This window comes from Micropterus dolomieu, linkage group LG12, assembly GCF_021292245.1.
Source record: "Micropterus dolomieu isolate WLL.071019.BEF.003 ecotype Adirondacks linkage group LG12, ASM2129224v1, whole genome shotgun sequence".
NCBI classification, from domain to species: Eukaryota; Metazoa; Chordata; class Actinopteri; order Centrarchiformes; family Centrarchidae; genus Micropterus; species Micropterus dolomieu.
The window spans coordinates 24,019,424-24,037,293 of record NC_060161.1 but is presented as its reverse complement, the minus strand read 5'-3'; the positions used below and the strand labels follow the sequence as shown (position 1 = coordinate 24,037,293).

The window sequence follows — 17,870 nt, the reverse complement described above, 5'->3', positions numbered from 1 at the left end:
GGTGACAAATCAATACATAATTAAATAAATAATAAAACAGACAGAGGAGTATTTTAATACTCTCTTGTTAAAGTAAAACCTGTCTGGCACAATATGGTATCCAGGTCATTATACTCTATACCAGGCTGCTGGGCAGGACAGGTTTAAAAAAAAAAAAAAAAAAAAAACTCTTACTGATTTGCAAAACAACATAGCTGCCATTATCAACGCGCGAGCTGATCATCTGTAGAGCATGATCAATCATAACACGGTCAGCATCGAAGGCCTGAAAACATCAATTGACTTTGTGTTTACCGAGATTGAAAGCCTGAAAACAGACATGAGATCGACAAATAGAATAATATCCAGAGGCTGTCCGAGATGGAACTGAAAATCAACGAGGCTGAAAGGTATCAGCGCAGATGGAACCTCAGACTCAACGGTATCCCCGAGATCAAACAAGAAAACATAAAGGAGAAAGTCACCGACATTTGCTGTGCCGTTGTCAGGGAGACGCATTCAAAGTTCAAAGAACATATTGACATTGTACAACGTCTGGGCCGCTATAACGACGCGCAGAAGAGACCGAGGACGACTATCATCCGCTTTTCCAACAGATCAGCGCGGGACTTGGTGTGGAGAAGGGCAAAGGGCTGTAGCTTCCTCAAAGAGAACAACTTGAGGTTTACAGAAGATCTAACCGCGGCTGACAAGGCTCTGCGGGAGAAACTTTGGCCACTGATCGATACGGCCAAGAAACAAGGAAAGAAAGCTCACTTTGCTGGGACTCGCGTGATAATAGAAGGGAAGGAGATACGCCCACCGCTGTCTCCACTACAAACACAACCGACTCCGGCTAACACTGCAAGTCCTCCATGATGGTCCCCTGTTGACACGATTCACATTTTGCATAATCGCTGTTCATCCACTTAAAGCTAATGGGCCCTGTAAGTATAAGGTTATGTCGTTCCTGGTTGGCCTAGTCCAAAGTCCTTAGACTTAGTTTTCTTAAGGGATGAAAATTGTTTATTGTTGTTGTTGTTTACTTAACTGAATACTTATTACACTGTCTTTATCAGTTGTTTCTCTTAATGCCAGGGGATTAAGAAAGAATATTAAGCGTAAAGCTCTGTTTTTATTCGCAAAACAGCAAAAGTCTAATTTAATTTTTTTTCAAGAATCACACTCAGTGGTAAATAATGCTGCCTTTTGGAAAACTCAATGGGGCAGACATGAAAATGACCTTTTCCTTGATGTTTTGGAATCCCGTTTTTTATATTGGTTATCTAAATACCCAAATTTACTGCTTCTGATGGGTGGTGATTTCAACATTGCTTTAAATGGTTCCTTAGACAGATGGCCTCCAAATTCAATGAATCCCTCATCTTCCAATTTGCTGATATTTATGCAAAAATTTCAGCTTAATAGAAATATGGAGGGTAAAAAATCCTAATGTTAAACTCTATACATGGAATAATAAGGCATGCACTTCAATGTCACGTATTGATTATTGGTTCATTTCTGACCACTTTAACAGTGATAATGTTTTGGTCAATATACTAACAACTAACAACAGACCACCGAGCTGCTCACTCCAAATCTCTCTTAGTTCCAAAGCTAGTCAAGCATTAAGAGGCTCCTATTGGAAACTTGATAATGCTTTAAAACATGACCTAGTAATTAATAAGATCCAAACATTGATTAACTGTTTCTGGAACAAGGCATTAATAGAGAAATGCTTTTCCAGAAACTGGGAGCTCTTCAAATTTGAGGTGTCAAAATTTTTAAGAGGATATGGGTGTTATGGGATTGTAAGGTGTGGGGACAGAGAGGACCCAAATGCAACGTTTGGAGGGAAGGAGGTTTATTGAGGGAGAAAGGGGTAAAGGGACTGGAGGGGAGGAAGAGGTGGATGTCGGGAAAGCACAGGCACGGGGAACCAAGGAGACAGGGGGCCAGGGAGCCGGGGAACACAGGGGCCGAGGAAGCAAGGAGAGGCGGGGGAACAGGGAGGACGCCGTGAGGGAAGTCCGAGGAGGAGAGGGCTGGTGGATGAGCCCAGCCGACTGAACGGAGGACGAGGGTGAGTGTACCTGGGAGGGAAACAGACAGAGAGACAGGGTTAGGGACGACAGCGACACGGCACAGGGAAAATGCGAAAAAACAAGAAACATGAAAGCCTGAACGTGGGGGTGGCACCGGGTGTGGAGCAACAACGATCAAGCGAGGATGGTGTGGAGAACCGGGGTTGAAATACAGGCAGTCATGAGGTGATTACTGGCAGGTGTGGCAGGCTGACGAGGTGGCTGATGAGATGCAGGTGCAGGTAGATGGCTGGGCTCAGGAGCAGAGGGAGAGAGAGAGAGCACACAGGGGAGAAAACACAGGGAGGCAGGCAGGGAACAGGAAACCAAGGAAAAAAGCAGAAAAACTGATAAAAAGGAGACAAAAACCAGGACACTCACTGTCAGCCGGGCTGCCACCACAACAATGGGTCCTTCTTGTCCAAATCTAGAAAAGCGGAAGAAACAAAGATATTTACCAAAATAACTCATTTTCAGATTATGCCTGACGATCTATCAGAAAATGACAATCAGGATTTAATTTTACAGCAAAATCGCCTGAATGAAATATACAGAGAAAAAGCAGAGGGAGCCTTTGTGAGGTCAAGGTGTAAGTGGTTGGAGAGCAAAACACTGCTTATTTCTTCCAATTAGAACGATCCAGCAACAAATCCAACTCTATTCAAAAACTCAGTATTAATGGTGTTATTTCTAATGATCCCCAAAAGATAGCTAAGTACTGTTCCACTTTTTATAGAAATTTGTATACATGTCAGTATAATGAGGTAGCAGCTAACACCTTTTTAGGATACCTCACTAAAACAAAATATACGATATAGAATGACCAAAAAGAGAAAAAAAGTTTTGTCTGCCATTCACCGTCTAAAACTTAACAAATCTCCAGGTGTTGATGGCTTAACCGCTGAATTTTATATTGCTTTTGCAGAACAACTTGTTCCCTTCCTTCATCGTGTATACACAGAAAGCATTGAAAGCCAAAGGCGCCCCCCTATCTCAAGGACTTATAACCTTAATTCCAAAGTACAGGAAAGACTCGATGTGCATTGACAACTGGCGACCAATCTGCCTTCTTAATGTTTACAAAATCCTAGCTCTAGTTTTTGCCAAAAGATTAAAACCTGTTTTGGACCAGATTATTGATGAAAACCAAACCGGGTTTATGAGGCATAGACATATATCTAATAACATCAGACCTCGTTGATTACGCTGATCTTAGTGATGGTGATGATGGCTATATGCTGTTTCTAGATTTCTGCAAGGCTTTTGACACAGTCGAACACATCTTTCTGTTACAAGCTTTGGATAAATTTGGCTTTGGCACTTACTTTTGTGCAGCCATTAAAACCATGTATAAGAATGCAAATTGCTCAATTAAACTATATGGAGGCACCTCACCTAGATTTGACCTAAAGTGCGGTGTCAGGCAGGGGTGTCCTGTCTCACCATACTTGTTTTTGATCTGTGTCTCAATTACTCTCTGATATTATTAAGACCAGCCCCTTGAAAGATATCACAATAGCTGCAAAAGCAATAATAATTAGTCAACTAGCTGATGATACCACTTTATTTTTAAAGGATGCCTCACAGGTTTCAGATGCTATCGATACAATTAAGACATTCTCTAAAGCCTCTGGTCTTTTTTTAAATATCAGTAAGTGTGAGCTTCTCGCCCTCAAAAGCTGCAACGCTACGTCTTATCTCTACCATTCCAGTGAAAGAGTCCGTCACCTACCTTGGAATTGTTATTAACAAAAACACCAGATGCTCTTTGAATTTCAACATAGTGGTAGGAAAGGTACTGAAAATATTTAATTAATGGCTTCAAAGAGACTTATCTCTTAAAGGAAGATTTTGCTTACCAAAGCTGAGGGCATATCTCGTCTTACTTATGCAGCCTTATCTCTAGATGTCAACAAACGGACCTCTGCGGTCATCGATAACCTGCTATACAACTTTGTGTGGAAAAATAGAACCCACTATGTTAGAAAATCAGTATTAATGAACTCCTATGTAAATGGTGGTCTAAACTTTCTTGACTTCTCCACCCTCAACAATACCTTTAAGATAAATTGGATAAAACGGTTTTTAAAAAATCCAAACTCAATCTGGAGTTTTATTCCGAACTACCTGTTTTGCAGCTACAATGTTGAAAAAAATCCACTTAAAGTTATAAAATTTTCACAAACAATTGCTCCTTTCCTGGTCTTTAGTTTATAAACACAACTTTTCCCCACACAAATACTACATCTGGAACAACAGAGAAAGTCTGTATAAACACAAATCATTGTTCTTGGAAAACTGGTTTACCCATGGCATTCATCTGGTTATACAGCTCCTCAGTTCTAGTGGTGAATTATTGTCATACTCCGAACTTCTAGACAAATATGGTATTCCTATACCGCCAAAGGAATATGCTTTAGTTTTTGATGCAATCCCTTCTGATGCTCTAATGCTTCTTAAAAATCATATAGTATCCGTACCAACTTTTTTGCCACTGGATCCATATACGACGACTGTTGGCCAGATCTGCTTCTCCTCTAACTTGAGAAACAATAACCGATCTCTACGTACTCTGTTTCAAAAAGAAATAGTCTCTGTCCCAAATGTTGTTCCTTATTGGAATAACCTTATTCCAAATGTGGACTGGGAAAAAATTTGGTGCCTACCTTCCAAATATTTAATTTTAAATAAGGTTAAGGAAGTATCTTTTAAAATGCTGCATCGCTTTTATCCCTCCAAGGTATTTCTACGAAGATATAATGTTGACTGCTCTTTTTGTCAAATGGCTGAAGAAGACTTCATTTATCATCATTTATTTTGGTCTTGTCCCCACACCTGCACTTTTTGGCAAGACATCTGTACATTTATCTCCCAATATATTGACTCTGAATTCTTACTTTCCTATGATAATGTATTGTTTGGTTTTTTTTACATACCCTTCTACCAAGGCAAATCACTTCTTCATCATCAACTTGATGTTATTGCTGGCAAAATCACATATTCTCAAATCTAAGTTCTCCAACCATAAACCTTCCTTTACCATTTTTGACAATCCTATACTCTAAAAACAGGAAAGCTATCAAGACCTTGCATCTATTTACTCTGTTTAACATCTTCCAGTGCTGATTTGTGATCCCCCTTATTTTATTATTACAATGCCTCCAAGCCGACAAGAAGTGCCCGTGCTTTCAAGTAACTTTTACTAGCAGCCAAAATGGCGGCTGTAACACGGTGGATCAATATATTTGACCGTCCCAACCCGAGCGAAATGATTCGTTTCATTATCAGAATGTGATCCATTCGGTCGGTAACATTTGAAAAGGCTACACCAGCCGCACGTTTACAATTTTACCCCCATTCACGTTAAACCGGAAGTTAGCCTGCTCTACCGGCAAAAGTCAACACAGTGGACGCTGTAGCGCTGCCACCGACTAGCGTTTGGGAGGTGTAATTGCAGATTGACGGACACACGGACACACAAGTATGCCTGGCCCTGACCCTACGCGAGAGTATTAATCAAGCTTTACGCTCAGCACCAGAGCGTGCTCCTGTGTTCAAGCAACATCCAACCTAAGATGTCCGGCCCGGAGAAACTCTGCGACTTCTTTCCTTTTGTTTCACAGCAACGTACTTAGCTCTATTCACGCGAACCTTTTTTGAATTCTCTTTCTTTTTTTTGATTGTTAAAGTTATCACACCTTTTAAATCACGCAACCTTGAAAAGTCTCTTTTAAGCTTTATTTCCGTCGAATTAACGTTAACCTCACTCCTCCCAACGGCAACGAGTCCGAAGCCAGCCACGTGGGTTAGTTACGCCAGCTGTAACACAGAGGACATCAAACAACGAACCGAGCCTGGGTTAACTGTTGTTGAAGTGCAATGACTTCCCCGAATTCGTTGATGAGAAGGATCAGATGAGACAAGGTATCAAGTTCACACAATGTTGATTTATTCAACCCAATACAGATATATATATCCGGAGACTCTGCTGTCAGGCTGTCTAACACAAAGTCTGACTACTTCCGGCTAAGCAATGATTATATGCTGGAAACTGCAACCCTGTGTGTCCCTCCTGTTTGCCATATATGGTAATAGACAGTTGGTATAGAATGTTCTAGTGTGTCTTAGGGGCTGTCGTGTGAGTGAGTGAGTGTGACTGTATTAATATAAGTGTGTAGTGTGTCAGAGTGTATTATTGTCGGTTTCCTGTCATTCAGCACAAGCTTCTAACGGTCTTAATTATTGAATTACCTAAGATAAGCATGTCACACAATAATGAGTATCATAAGTAATAAGTAAGCATATAAGAGAATCATATCCTGCAATATCACTGTAGGGTTGTGTTGTATATCCACACTGTCTATCACTGCAAGAGTTTCTTCATCCCCAGCCAAAGCAGGCGGACCTCTGGAATAATCCCTGGCAGAGCCGAGTCGTATGGCGTACCAAGCAGCAGGCAGCGTGGGGCCGTCTGATTACTGGGTGTCTCCACAAGCAGCAAGACAAAACAAACCCTGCACTCTGAGATCGAGGTGATGTCCTTTATCTTTAATCCTTTAGGCTTTAATCCTTAGTCATTTTAACTTGGTTATGATCATATAACTTGCGTTCATTAGTTATCCCTCCACTAGACTCACATTGAACTCTCTGACACTCATTGATTGCATTCTGTTTGTTTAATCATTATTGTTTTATGTCTTTGATATATTTAACCTCATGTTGTATTCACTTTAGTTAGTTAATAAATTTCACTTTAATCACTGGAACTGTGTGTGTGTACTGTTTAAATCCAAGTTCAAGATGGAGGATTCATGACTTTGATATGAGACTGACTGATTGATTAAACTGATTCAAAATGACTGGCAATTATTAACTAACTGATCACTAGTAAATAATTTTGTAATTATTAGAGCTATACCCAATGAGTCCTAAACAAAGATGGTGACATGAGGAAGTGGGTGGTCAATATTACTCAACTGAAACTTGTGAGGACAACAAGCAAAGACAGAAGGTTGAGTTTATGAAAATGTGGCAAAAGCTGACACTCTGTTTTTACTCTGTTTTTACTCTGTTTTTACTCTGTTTCTCCTAATTTTTAGTATTACAAGTAAAATACTGAGTCATTTCAACACAGATTCGTTGTTCAAAATTTAACATTAGCATAATCACAGGAAAACAGGGTGCGTCGTTAGTGAGTTTACTGCTTCCTTTAGGATTTTAATGTGTCAGAGATGCAGGACACATAGGCCTGTCAACATCCATGCTGCTTCCAGCACACCTGAACCTGGCTCAAAAATGCTGCTTTGGGACTATTTCCATTGATCCTGAAAGAGACATTTTGGGGGGCAGTGGCTCTAGTGAAAAAGAAAATCTGGTCACGTCGCCCCATTGGCTGTATGGGCAGTAGCTGGATCTGTGGTGCGTTCACGCACAATAAATCATATTTGTTTCATGAACACACTTTAGAAAGATTGTAAAACAGCAATAAGCAATTCCCCCTATAAATCCGGTTATTGGCCTACTGAAGCCTACAACAATTTACAAAGCTACTTTGTATTAGGCAAGGCAAGTTTATTTGTATAGCACATTTCAACAACAAGGTAAAAAATAATCAAAGTTACAGTGCAATGTACAATCAGGGTTAAAAGAGTTAAATGGAAAATAAAAACAGGCTGAGGGGTTGAGCAAATAATTGAGTTACAATTATTCTGAAAAGAGAATAAACAGAGAAGTACACTTAATCTACTCTATCTAGCTAGTCTGTACTCGGGTCCATAGCAATCTTTGAGTCCACTGAAACTCCAAAAACCCTCGGACACCACAGAGAAACCAGGACATATCTGTCCGCAGGCCACTGTGATCCAGTTATACTCTGGACCCACCTGCGCATTTACAGGTGGACAGAGGTTCCTGCAAATCACTCAGGTGCGAGATTTAAGACAACTTCCTTCACTCTGTTCAATCTCACTCTCATTATCTTTTCACTCAATTACCTACTCATTTCTCACTGAGTAAATATTTAATTAAAAGTAATGGTAAAAAGCTAAACACAAAGAAAAGGAAAACAGGACAGTAAAAGTTACAGTGCAGTGTAAGTTATCAATCTACTAGTTAAAGACAGTGGTAAAAAGAAAAATCTTAAATATTTAATTAAAAGCTATGGTAAAAAGAAAAGTCTTCATTCTTAATTTATAAGAACTTACAGTTTCAGCAGACCTGCAGTTACCTGCAGTTTGTTCCAGATATACGGAGCATAATAACTGAACGCTGCTTCTCCTTGTTTAGATTTGACTCTGGGGACAGAAAGCAAACCTGACCCAGACGACCTGAGAGGTCTGGATGGTTCATAACGAAGCAGAAGATCAGAAATGTATTTTGGCCCTAAACCATTTAGTGCTTTATAAACTAACAGCAGGATTTTGAAATCAATTTTTTGACATACAGGAAGCCAATGTAAAGACCTCAGAACTGGAGTGATGTGATACACCTTTTTGGTCTTAGTGAGGACTCGAGCAGCAGCGTTCTGAATCAGCTGCAGCTGTCTGATGGATTTCTTAGGGAGCCCTGTAAGGACACTGTTAGTCATGTTAACTGAAGATAAATGCATGGATAAGTTTTTCCAGGTCTTGCTGAGACATAAGTCCTTTAATCCGTAATATATTCTTCAGGTGATAGTAGGCTGACTTTGTAATTGTCTTAATGTGGCTCCTCAAATTCAGGTCCGAGTCCATGACTACACCAAGATTTCTGGCTTCATTTGTGGTTCTTAACATTACAGATTGAAGTCGAGCGCTGACTTTCAATCGTTCCTCCCTGGCCCCAAAAACAATAACTTCAGTTTTATCTTTGTTCAACTGAAGAAAATTCTGGCACATCCAATCGTTAACCTGCTCAATACAGTTACTCAGCACCCGTATAGGATCATAGTCCCCTGGTGAAATGGTTATGTAAATCTGTGTATCATCTGCATAATTATGGTAACATATTTTGTTGTTTTTCATAATCAGAGCCAGTGGAAGCATGTAAATAACAAAAAAAAACAAAAGAGGCCCCAGAATGGAGCCTTGGAGAACTCCACATGCCATTTTTGTCAGCTCAGATGTGTGATTACCTATAGACACAAAGTAGTCGCTGTCCTTTAAGTAGGATTCAAACCAATTTAGTACTGTGCCAGAAAGTCCAACCCAGTTTTCAAGTCTGTCTAGTAATATGTTGTGGTCGACCGTGTCGAATGCAGCACTGAGATCCAATAATATAAAGACTGAAATTCTGCCACTGTCAGTGTTTAAATGGATGTCATTGAAGACCTTAACAAGAGCCGTCTTGGTGCTGTGGTGTGGTCGAAAACCTGACTGGAAGACATCAAAACAGTTATTTAGTGCCAAGAAAGCACTAAGCTGTTGAAAAACAGCCTTTTCAATGATTTTACTTAGAAATGGGAGATTTGATATGGGCCTATAATTGCTCATTAGTGACCTGTCTAGATTGCTCTTTTTTAAGAGTGGCTTAATGACTGCAGTTTTCAGGGCCTGTGGGAAAAAAACCTGAGAGGAGAGACATGTTGACAATTTGTAGTAGATCTGAGGCCATGCATTTAGACACATTTTTGAAAAACGCTGTTGGTAGAATATCAAGGCAGCATGAGGAGGATTTCAGATGTTGTATTATGTCCTCCAGGTTTTTATGGTTAATAGAATCAAATTGTCTCATGCTATATGAATTGTTTTTAAGTGGACACAGGGACAAGACATACCCTGTTACTGACATGGAGGCACTGATTGCTTGTCTAATTGTTTGAATTTTGGAAAATTCCTTGCAGGCCCTGGTGGATAGAAGTTCAGAGGCTACAGACACAGGAGGGTTGGTTAGCCTGTCGACAGTAGCAAACAGGGCACGTGCATTATTAGTGTTTTTGGTAATGATGTCAGAGAAGAAGGACCGCCTTCCATTTCTCAGCTCTAAATTATAAATGCGAAGTCTCTCTTTATAGATTAATTAATTAATTCATAATGAACCTGGAGATTTGTTTTCCGCCACCTGCGTTTATCTTTTCTACACTTTCTTTTTTGAGTTCTAACCAGCGTGGCATTTCTCCATGGAGATCTTCTCTTACCAGAGACCACCTTCACCTTGGCTGGTGCAATGGCATCAATAACATTTGTAATTTTAGAACTGAAATTATCTACAAGATCATTGACTGAGACCCATGAGAGGGCGGGTGTCGAGGAGAAAGCCTCAATAAATTTTTTACTAGTGTTTTCAGTGATATTCTGTTTTGCGATTACCTCTGTTTGAACATTCGCAGATAAAACACAGGAATGATCAGAGAGAGCAACATCAGTCACCACAACCTTGGAAATGTTCAGACCCTTGGAGATGACCAAGTCCAAAGTGTGCCCCTTATTGTGCGTGGGCCTCGTCACATGTTGAGTCAGTCTATAATTATCAAGAACACAACACAGTTCTTTAGTCCCTCAATACAGATTATAGACAGCAGTTCACCAAAGTCATCAAAAAAGTTTGCACAGTATTTAGGGGGCCTGTAGATATTTAGAGACTCGATAAGGACAGCTGCACTGTTATCTTGGTCCAACCAAGTTTCAGTTAAAAACATGAAATTAAGATTGTGAGTGATTATAAAATCATTGATTAAAAATGTTTTTCGTTTAACAAAGCTAATTTTAGTGTGTTAAAAACATTATCTGGCCCACTTTTTTCGACAGGCTGCGGCTGACGAGGAATTAATACTAAATTGGCAGGATATGTTGAGTGCTTCCTGTTTCTTAACACATTCACCATGCTTTTTCTGTTACCTATCAAGACAGGGATGGAGAAGACTACCAGCACACTGGGCCCTCAGTGAGGGAGGTGGAGGCTCTTCCTCTTATCTAAGTTATCTCCCGTGATCAGCGCTCTCTTCCGGCGGGGGCTGAGGTGGCTCTCCTTCAAGGTTTCTGGCGTGTTGTGTTATGTCTTTTTCTTGTTTTGATTCCTCTTGTCTCTTGTTCTTGGCAGAGGGAACAGATGAGTGACGCAGAAAGTAAAACAGGTTGGAGCTGAACAATTTTACTCCTCACTTGTTAAAGCGAAGTCCATCTGCCTTAAAAAGATGTCTGCGGTCCCACAGAAAGTAAAAGTTTTCGATGAAATGCACTGAAAGGACAGAATACAGCCACTCCAGCTTCTCTCCCAGCAGTGTTTTTCCTGGCTTGTGTGGAGGTGAGTGGTGATGAACAAAAGACTAAACTACCAGTGCCTCGAGTTTACCGCTAATTAAACAGACAAAAGACAATATAGGGCTAGGCCTATGTCTTGCTAAGGCATGACTCATGAGATGAGCTAATGTAATAAGTTAGCTAAGGCAATATCTCATGGCCTTACAACCTAATGTACTGATGGAGACACTACAGGTGAACACAGTAACATTTGTGTCTAATAACGTCATCACAATCGCCACATTGATATGCAAATTACGCGTTAACTAATTCAAATAGGCCAATTTGCACACATTTGACAAGTCACTGCAGGTGAATGGGATAAAGAAAATAACTAAAGAGTTGGCTATTTTCCTCTGAAATGTGCTGTTATATTGTACTGTATATTAATTGCACTTCTGACACCCATGTCAAGAAACAGATGTTATAGAGCTAAAAATAGTTGTAGCAAATATACCAAGATATAAATCGTTACAATTAGAAATGCTAAATATATCATGATATAAAACTTCATTCACCCCTGTTTTCATGTTTTTATAGAGTTTCTATATCAGTAATACAATTTTATGTATTTTTCATTGTATATTTTTTCTGTTTTCAGCACAACATTGTCTTCATATGTAAATTTACAATATAGATGATAAACTACATTTGTGAATGTATTACAGAAAAATATCAGCCAATGCTGTAAAAATCAGAATCAGTTTTATTGCCAGGTATGTGTACACATACGAGGAATTTGACTCAAGATTGTATATTGCTCACGATGTGCATACTGTAAAATACAGTTTAGATGTGAAATTACAGTATTTCAATGTAGTACACATACTTTTAAATTTACGGGCTACTGAGCTGTGGCAATATTACACTAAAAATAGTAAATTACAAGTAATTACTGTGATTGGTGTGCAGAACCATTCTGTAATTTAGCAATAAAATAGTGTGGTTTTCAGTCATTTTGTGATAGGGTTACCGTGGAAACAGTCAGTTTATACAGTAACACTATCATCTTGTAATTTTACAATAGTGTTGTGTCTGGTTACTGTAAAAACAATATGAACACACAATATGAATGTAATTGTATCTTTATTACTGTAAAATAATTGTAATAATAATAAATAATTACTGTATACTACTGTGAATTTACTGCAATTAATAGCCAGTAATTTAGTGTAAAATTACAATAATATATTTTACACTAAATATTGTGGTATCTCATCATGAAGGAACTTTTCCTTCATGATGAAGAAAGAAATAGTCTCTTAAAACCAACATCAAGTCCACTTCATGGCTTTTTCCAAGCTTAAGTGTCAAAAGAGAGCTCATATCCAGTTTACTGCTGGAAAAAAGGTTTATTGATACATAAAATTATTTAAAGAACTTTAAAAATATAACAAAATACAAACCAAAAACAAGTCTTTCAATGTATTTTAAAGGCAGAGGAAATTGTGTATATGTAACAGGATATTTATTTTGATAACAGAACATTAAATAAAGTAACTGCTGACGTCCCTCCTGGATCTTTCCCATCCAACAGTGAAGAAGATACTTACTTTACAGCTGCACTATCATCTGGGTAATAAAGCTCAAATATTTTTACTTTTACTTTAGCAAACTGTTACCTGCTGCTGCTTTTTGGAACTGCTTGATTTCAAAGTTTCAAACAAAAACATAAAAAACAACTAAAAATGAAAAATAATAATAATGCAGTTCAAAAAAGCTAAATGGGAATACACCTGAGCAGTCTTGTGCTTTGTGCTAAAAAAAGAGAGTAATTTAATCCATACAACACAAATCTTTTATATAATCTGCTAACAAACTGACTGTTCATAATGTCAACCAAAAAAGATTTGGGATGCCCTTGTGTTTTTTAACAACTGTATAGTAACGTACACAACAATATTGGAGAAAGTGGAGGGGGAATTTAATAATCTGCAACAGCACGACAGGAGAGTAAAAAAAATGAGACAAACTATTCAGTTTCAGCCATGTCTGTGAGATGAAAATGTCATTGAAACAAATGACACACACATACAATAACATTCACATCCTGAAACAGACAAAGTTAAACTGTTTGGTGATCTGACACATGTTAATCCAAACTCTGAGCATGCCTGTTGTAACTGACTGTACTCGGGGTTCCTATCTTCACCTCAGAGTCAACAGAGCTCTCCTCTGGTTCATGTTGTTCCCTGTTAAAATAACCAGATGGTGAAGGGAAAAAATAAATCAGTACTTCTTTTGGCACTTCAGGTCAAACATCTCTAAACTACAGTATTTCTATTTATTGTGTGTATCTGGAGTACTCACCTTTCTTCCCAGTGTTTTTAAGTTCAGTCAAAGAACATCTTCATCCTGGGATTCATCTGCATCTGAAATATACATATTCTTTAGTTACAGAAATCTAATCCCATCTCACTTGTTTTTAGTATGGATTGGATTATCTAGTGCTGACTGTACAAGGCTGTTTGACTTCATTCAAGTAAATATTACTTGCCTTGTCTTAATAAGTGTTTCTTATTCAGGGTTATATTTAGCTAGATACAAGGGACATATGTGTTACATCACCTCCAGTATGCTTTGACACATATTTTAAACTTTGAAGTTTCAAGATAAAAACATCTTATTTTCGTTCATATGAGTTAATTACTTTCAACCTGTTAAATTCCATTGACAACAACATTAAATGATGGTTTACGTCCCGTTAAACCACTAAAAAATCTATAGTCTCAGAATAATCATTAGACCCAACACCCTTCCCTGGGGATAGAAATAACATAAACCAGAATAAATCTACATCAATGATTGAACATGTGGCAGAGATAATTAATCACATGTGCCATCAAAGGTCCATTATTAAACAGCCATGAAAGCAGACCTGTGAAGCTGCAGGTACAGCTGTGCTTTGAGCTAAATCCTGATGTTAGTACATTTGCTAAAAACGTTATAAATATTTTGGGTGTTTTTCACAATAAACTAAAGTATCGGACACGTTGAAAACTTTGACCTGCTGGTGGTGCTAGAGGAAAAGTCACCAAAGTCATTGAGCTGCATCCTCTGGGGAGCATGAATATCTTTACAAACTTTCATGGCAATCCATCCTATAGCTGCTAAAACATTTTACTCTAAACCAGCAAGGTCAACCTCTTGGAGCAAAGCCAGGGGATCACCAAAGTCATCATCTTGTAAACATACAAAATTTAATCCAATGGTTGAGTAGATATTTCAGTCTGGACTGAAGTGGTGGACCCACTGATTGACATTTCCATGGACAGAGTCACAGTACCAGCACCCAGCTGGTGGCTCAATAGTTAGCACATTTGTCTCCCAACTTGAAGATTGTAAATGGATCTTGTTTTAATCCTGATTCATTTTAAGAAATATTATCAAGTGCACTGGCAACCAAATGTGCTTATTTCAAGCAAAACAAAAGCTCACATTTAAATGTTCAACTACAGTTAGAGAGGATGAATAAAAAGGTGTATACTGTACCATTTTCAGTGTCTTTGGGGCCTTTGATTGTTTCATAAAGACAAGCATCGCCTGCAGAGCAGTGAAAATCAAGCCATGATTAGATTCAGCATGATACTAATTAATCATCTTCTGAATAGTTTTGAAAAAGGTCTCTATCTATCTGATAGAAAGAAAGAGAGAGAAATGAATGAATGAATGACCTGGACAGCTCAGTGGTTAATGCCACTGACTTTGGTACGATAGAGCAGTCACTCGAGACTGCAAGACTAGGCAGACCAATCTGTGCATCACCTGGATTGACTACGAAAGCCTACGACTCAATACCACATACATGAATACTGAAATGTACAAGATCAACAGGACACTAATAGCCTTCATCAAGAACTCAATGGGGCTGTGGAAAACAAGTCTGGAAGCCAACCCAAAGCCAATTGCACAAGTCACCATCAAGTGCGGCACATACCAAGGCGATATACTATCCCCGCTGCTGTTCTGCCTGAACCCCCCCAGCCAGATCATCACAAAGACTGGTTACGGATACCTGTTTCATGGATGACATCAAGCAGTATGCCAGAAATGAGCGAGACTCACTGATACACCAGGATCTACAGCAACGACATTGGAATGTCGTTCGGACTGGACAAGTGTGGTCGCATGGTATCGAAAAGAGGGAAAATGATCAGAACCGAGGGGGCTGAACTACCAGAAGGCAACATTGCAGATGTTCAGGACAGCTACAAGTACCGCAGGCTAACGGAAACCATGAGGAGGCAGCAGGAGAGTAAGGCAGGTCCTGAAAAGTCAGCTGAAGGGGAAGAACAAGATCTGAGCCATCAACACATACGCCCTGCCAGTCATCAGATACCCTGCTGGTATAATAAACTGGACAAAGGAGGAGATAGAGGCTACTGACATCAAGACGAGAAAGCTCCTCACAATGCATGGAGGGTTTCACCCCAAATCCAGCACCCTGAGACTGTACACTAAGTGGAGCGAGGGAGGCCGAGGGCTAGTGAGTGTCAAGAGCACTATCCAGAGTGAAACGACGAAGATCCAGGAGTACATCAGGAAGATGGTCGAATGGTCAAAATGGAAGACACCTCCTAATGTAGTTGAGAATGACTGAGCTAAGATCCTGCGGGACTTCAAGATCCAGACTGACAAACTGGTGATGGGTAACCAACCAGACATCGTGTTGATCGACAAACAGCAGAAGAAGGCTGCAGTGATAGATGTGGTAATCCCAAGTGACAACGTCAAGAAGAAGGAACACGAGAAGCTTGAGAAATACCAAGGGCTGAAAGAGGAGCTAGAAAAGATGTGGAAAGTAAGAGCAACAGTGGTGCCAGTGGTAATCGGAGCACTGGGGGCTGTGACTCCCAAACTGGGAGAGTGGCTACAGCAGATTCCAGGTAAAACATCAGAGGTTTCTGTCCAGAAGAGTGCAGTCCTAGGAACAGATAAGATACTGCGCAGAACCCTATATGTTCAAAATAAAATATTATATATAGCACAATATATTATTATTATATAATTCATACTGCATATGCACATACAGTATGTTAAGGTGTATACTGTACCATTTTCATTTTCTTTGGAGCCTTTGATTGTTTCATAGAGACAAACATCACCTACAGAGCAGTGAAAATAAAGCCCAGAGTAGATTAATCAATTTAATTGCTTGACAATTATTAAACATATTCTGATTAGCGTCAAATGGCTCTTGAGATGTATATATGTGTAGCCTACGTGTGTATGTAAATAAAATATAATAATATAATATAAAATAATCAAAAGTTTAAATGCTGACCATGGAGAAGGGTGGAGTATTCGTCACGTTGAGCCTCATTCTGGTCGACCACATAAACTGTGTCAGGGCCTCGATTAGTGCTCTCAGACTGGATTGGCCTACAACATGAATCAAATACAATACACATAAAAAGGAACAAGAAATGTTGCTGTTGTGTTCAAAATTAGAGAAGGGAGTGTTGTACCAACCTGATGGAGCAGGAATCTGTGAAAAAGACAATTGTTGTTACATGGTTTTGTTTTGTAAGTTGTTATTCAGTTATTCTATGTGATGAGATCAGAACACGTGAGTTTGAATAATTAAATCACATAATATCTAAATTAAAACTAAATACATTTCCACACTATCATTTCCCCGTACTTCATCTTTCAAACAAATTAAATTATGTTAAAAATGTGTATTTAAAGGTAAATATACAAACATTATGTACACACATTCATACTGCATATGCACATATGTTAAGGTGTATACTGTACCATTTTCATTTTCTTTGGAGCCTTTGATTGTTTCATAGAGACAAACATCACCTGCAGAGCAGTGAAAATAAAGCCCAGAGTAGATTAATCAATTTAATTGCATGACAATTATTAAACATATTCTGATTAGCTTTAAATGGCTCCTGAAAGGTATATACATACAGGTGTATATGTAAATAAAATATAATATAAAATAATCAAAAGTTTAAATGCTGACCATGGAGAAGCGTGGAGTATTCATCACGTTGAGCCTCATTCTGGTCGACCACATAAACTGTGTCAGGGCCTCGATTAGTGCTCTCAGACTGGATTGACCTACAACATGAATCAAATACAATACATATAAAAAGAAATGTTGCTGTTGTCTTCAAAATTAGAGAAGGGAGTGTTGTACCAACCTGATGGAGCAGGAATCTGTGAAAAAGACATTTGTTGTTACATGGTTTTGTTTTGTAAGCTGTTATTCTGCTATTCTGTGTCATGAGATCAGAACACGTGAGTTTGAATAATTAAATCACATAATATCTAATAAAAGAAGAAAAGGTCTCACCTTTGGACGGTCTGTAGCGATACAAAAGGAGCAGAAGAAGAATAAATACGATTCCACAAACCAGCCCAACAATCAACGGTACAGGAACTGAAGAGCTTTCAGGTCTGGACACTGATATAATAAATAATACCTGTTAAATTATATAGTACTTTTCTTGTACAAAATACTTTAATAAAACTCCAGAATGTAATTGTGTTTTAACAGTAAAAATTGAGAAAGTGAGGCTTTCGATACACCAAAAAATGGCTAACGACCAACTTCCAAAATCTTAAAATTGTCACT

General features: G+C 38.8%; 1 protein-coding gene across 1 annotated transcript in view; it reads right to left on the bottom strand.

Annotated features, from left to right (window-relative positions):
• Positions 1 to 13,185: 13,185 nt before the first annotated feature.
• Positions 13,186 to 17,870, bottom strand: part of LOC123979848 (obscurin-like) — a 36,464-nt gene continuing 31,779 nt past the window's right edge. Inside the window, exons 20-29 of the mRNA XM_046063959.1 lie at positions 17,589 to 17,699; positions 17,437 to 17,452; positions 17,256 to 17,353; positions 17,039 to 17,089; positions 16,751 to 16,766; positions 16,563 to 16,660; positions 16,333 to 16,383; positions 14,771 to 14,821; positions 13,589 to 13,650; positions 13,186 to 13,470 (exon numbers count right to left, since the gene is read on the bottom strand). Of these exons, the coding sequence (XP_045919915.1) occupies positions 13,616 to 13,650; positions 14,771 to 14,821; positions 16,333 to 16,383; positions 16,563 to 16,660; positions 16,751 to 16,766; positions 17,039 to 17,089; positions 17,256 to 17,353; positions 17,437 to 17,452; positions 17,589 to 17,699 (527 nt within the window). The 3' untranslated portion in view covers positions 13,186 to 13,470; positions 13,589 to 13,615. The remainder of the gene's footprint in view (positions 13,471 to 13,588; positions 13,651 to 14,770; positions 14,822 to 16,332; positions 16,384 to 16,562; positions 16,661 to 16,750; positions 16,767 to 17,038; positions 17,090 to 17,255; positions 17,354 to 17,436; positions 17,453 to 17,588; positions 17,700 to 17,870) is intronic.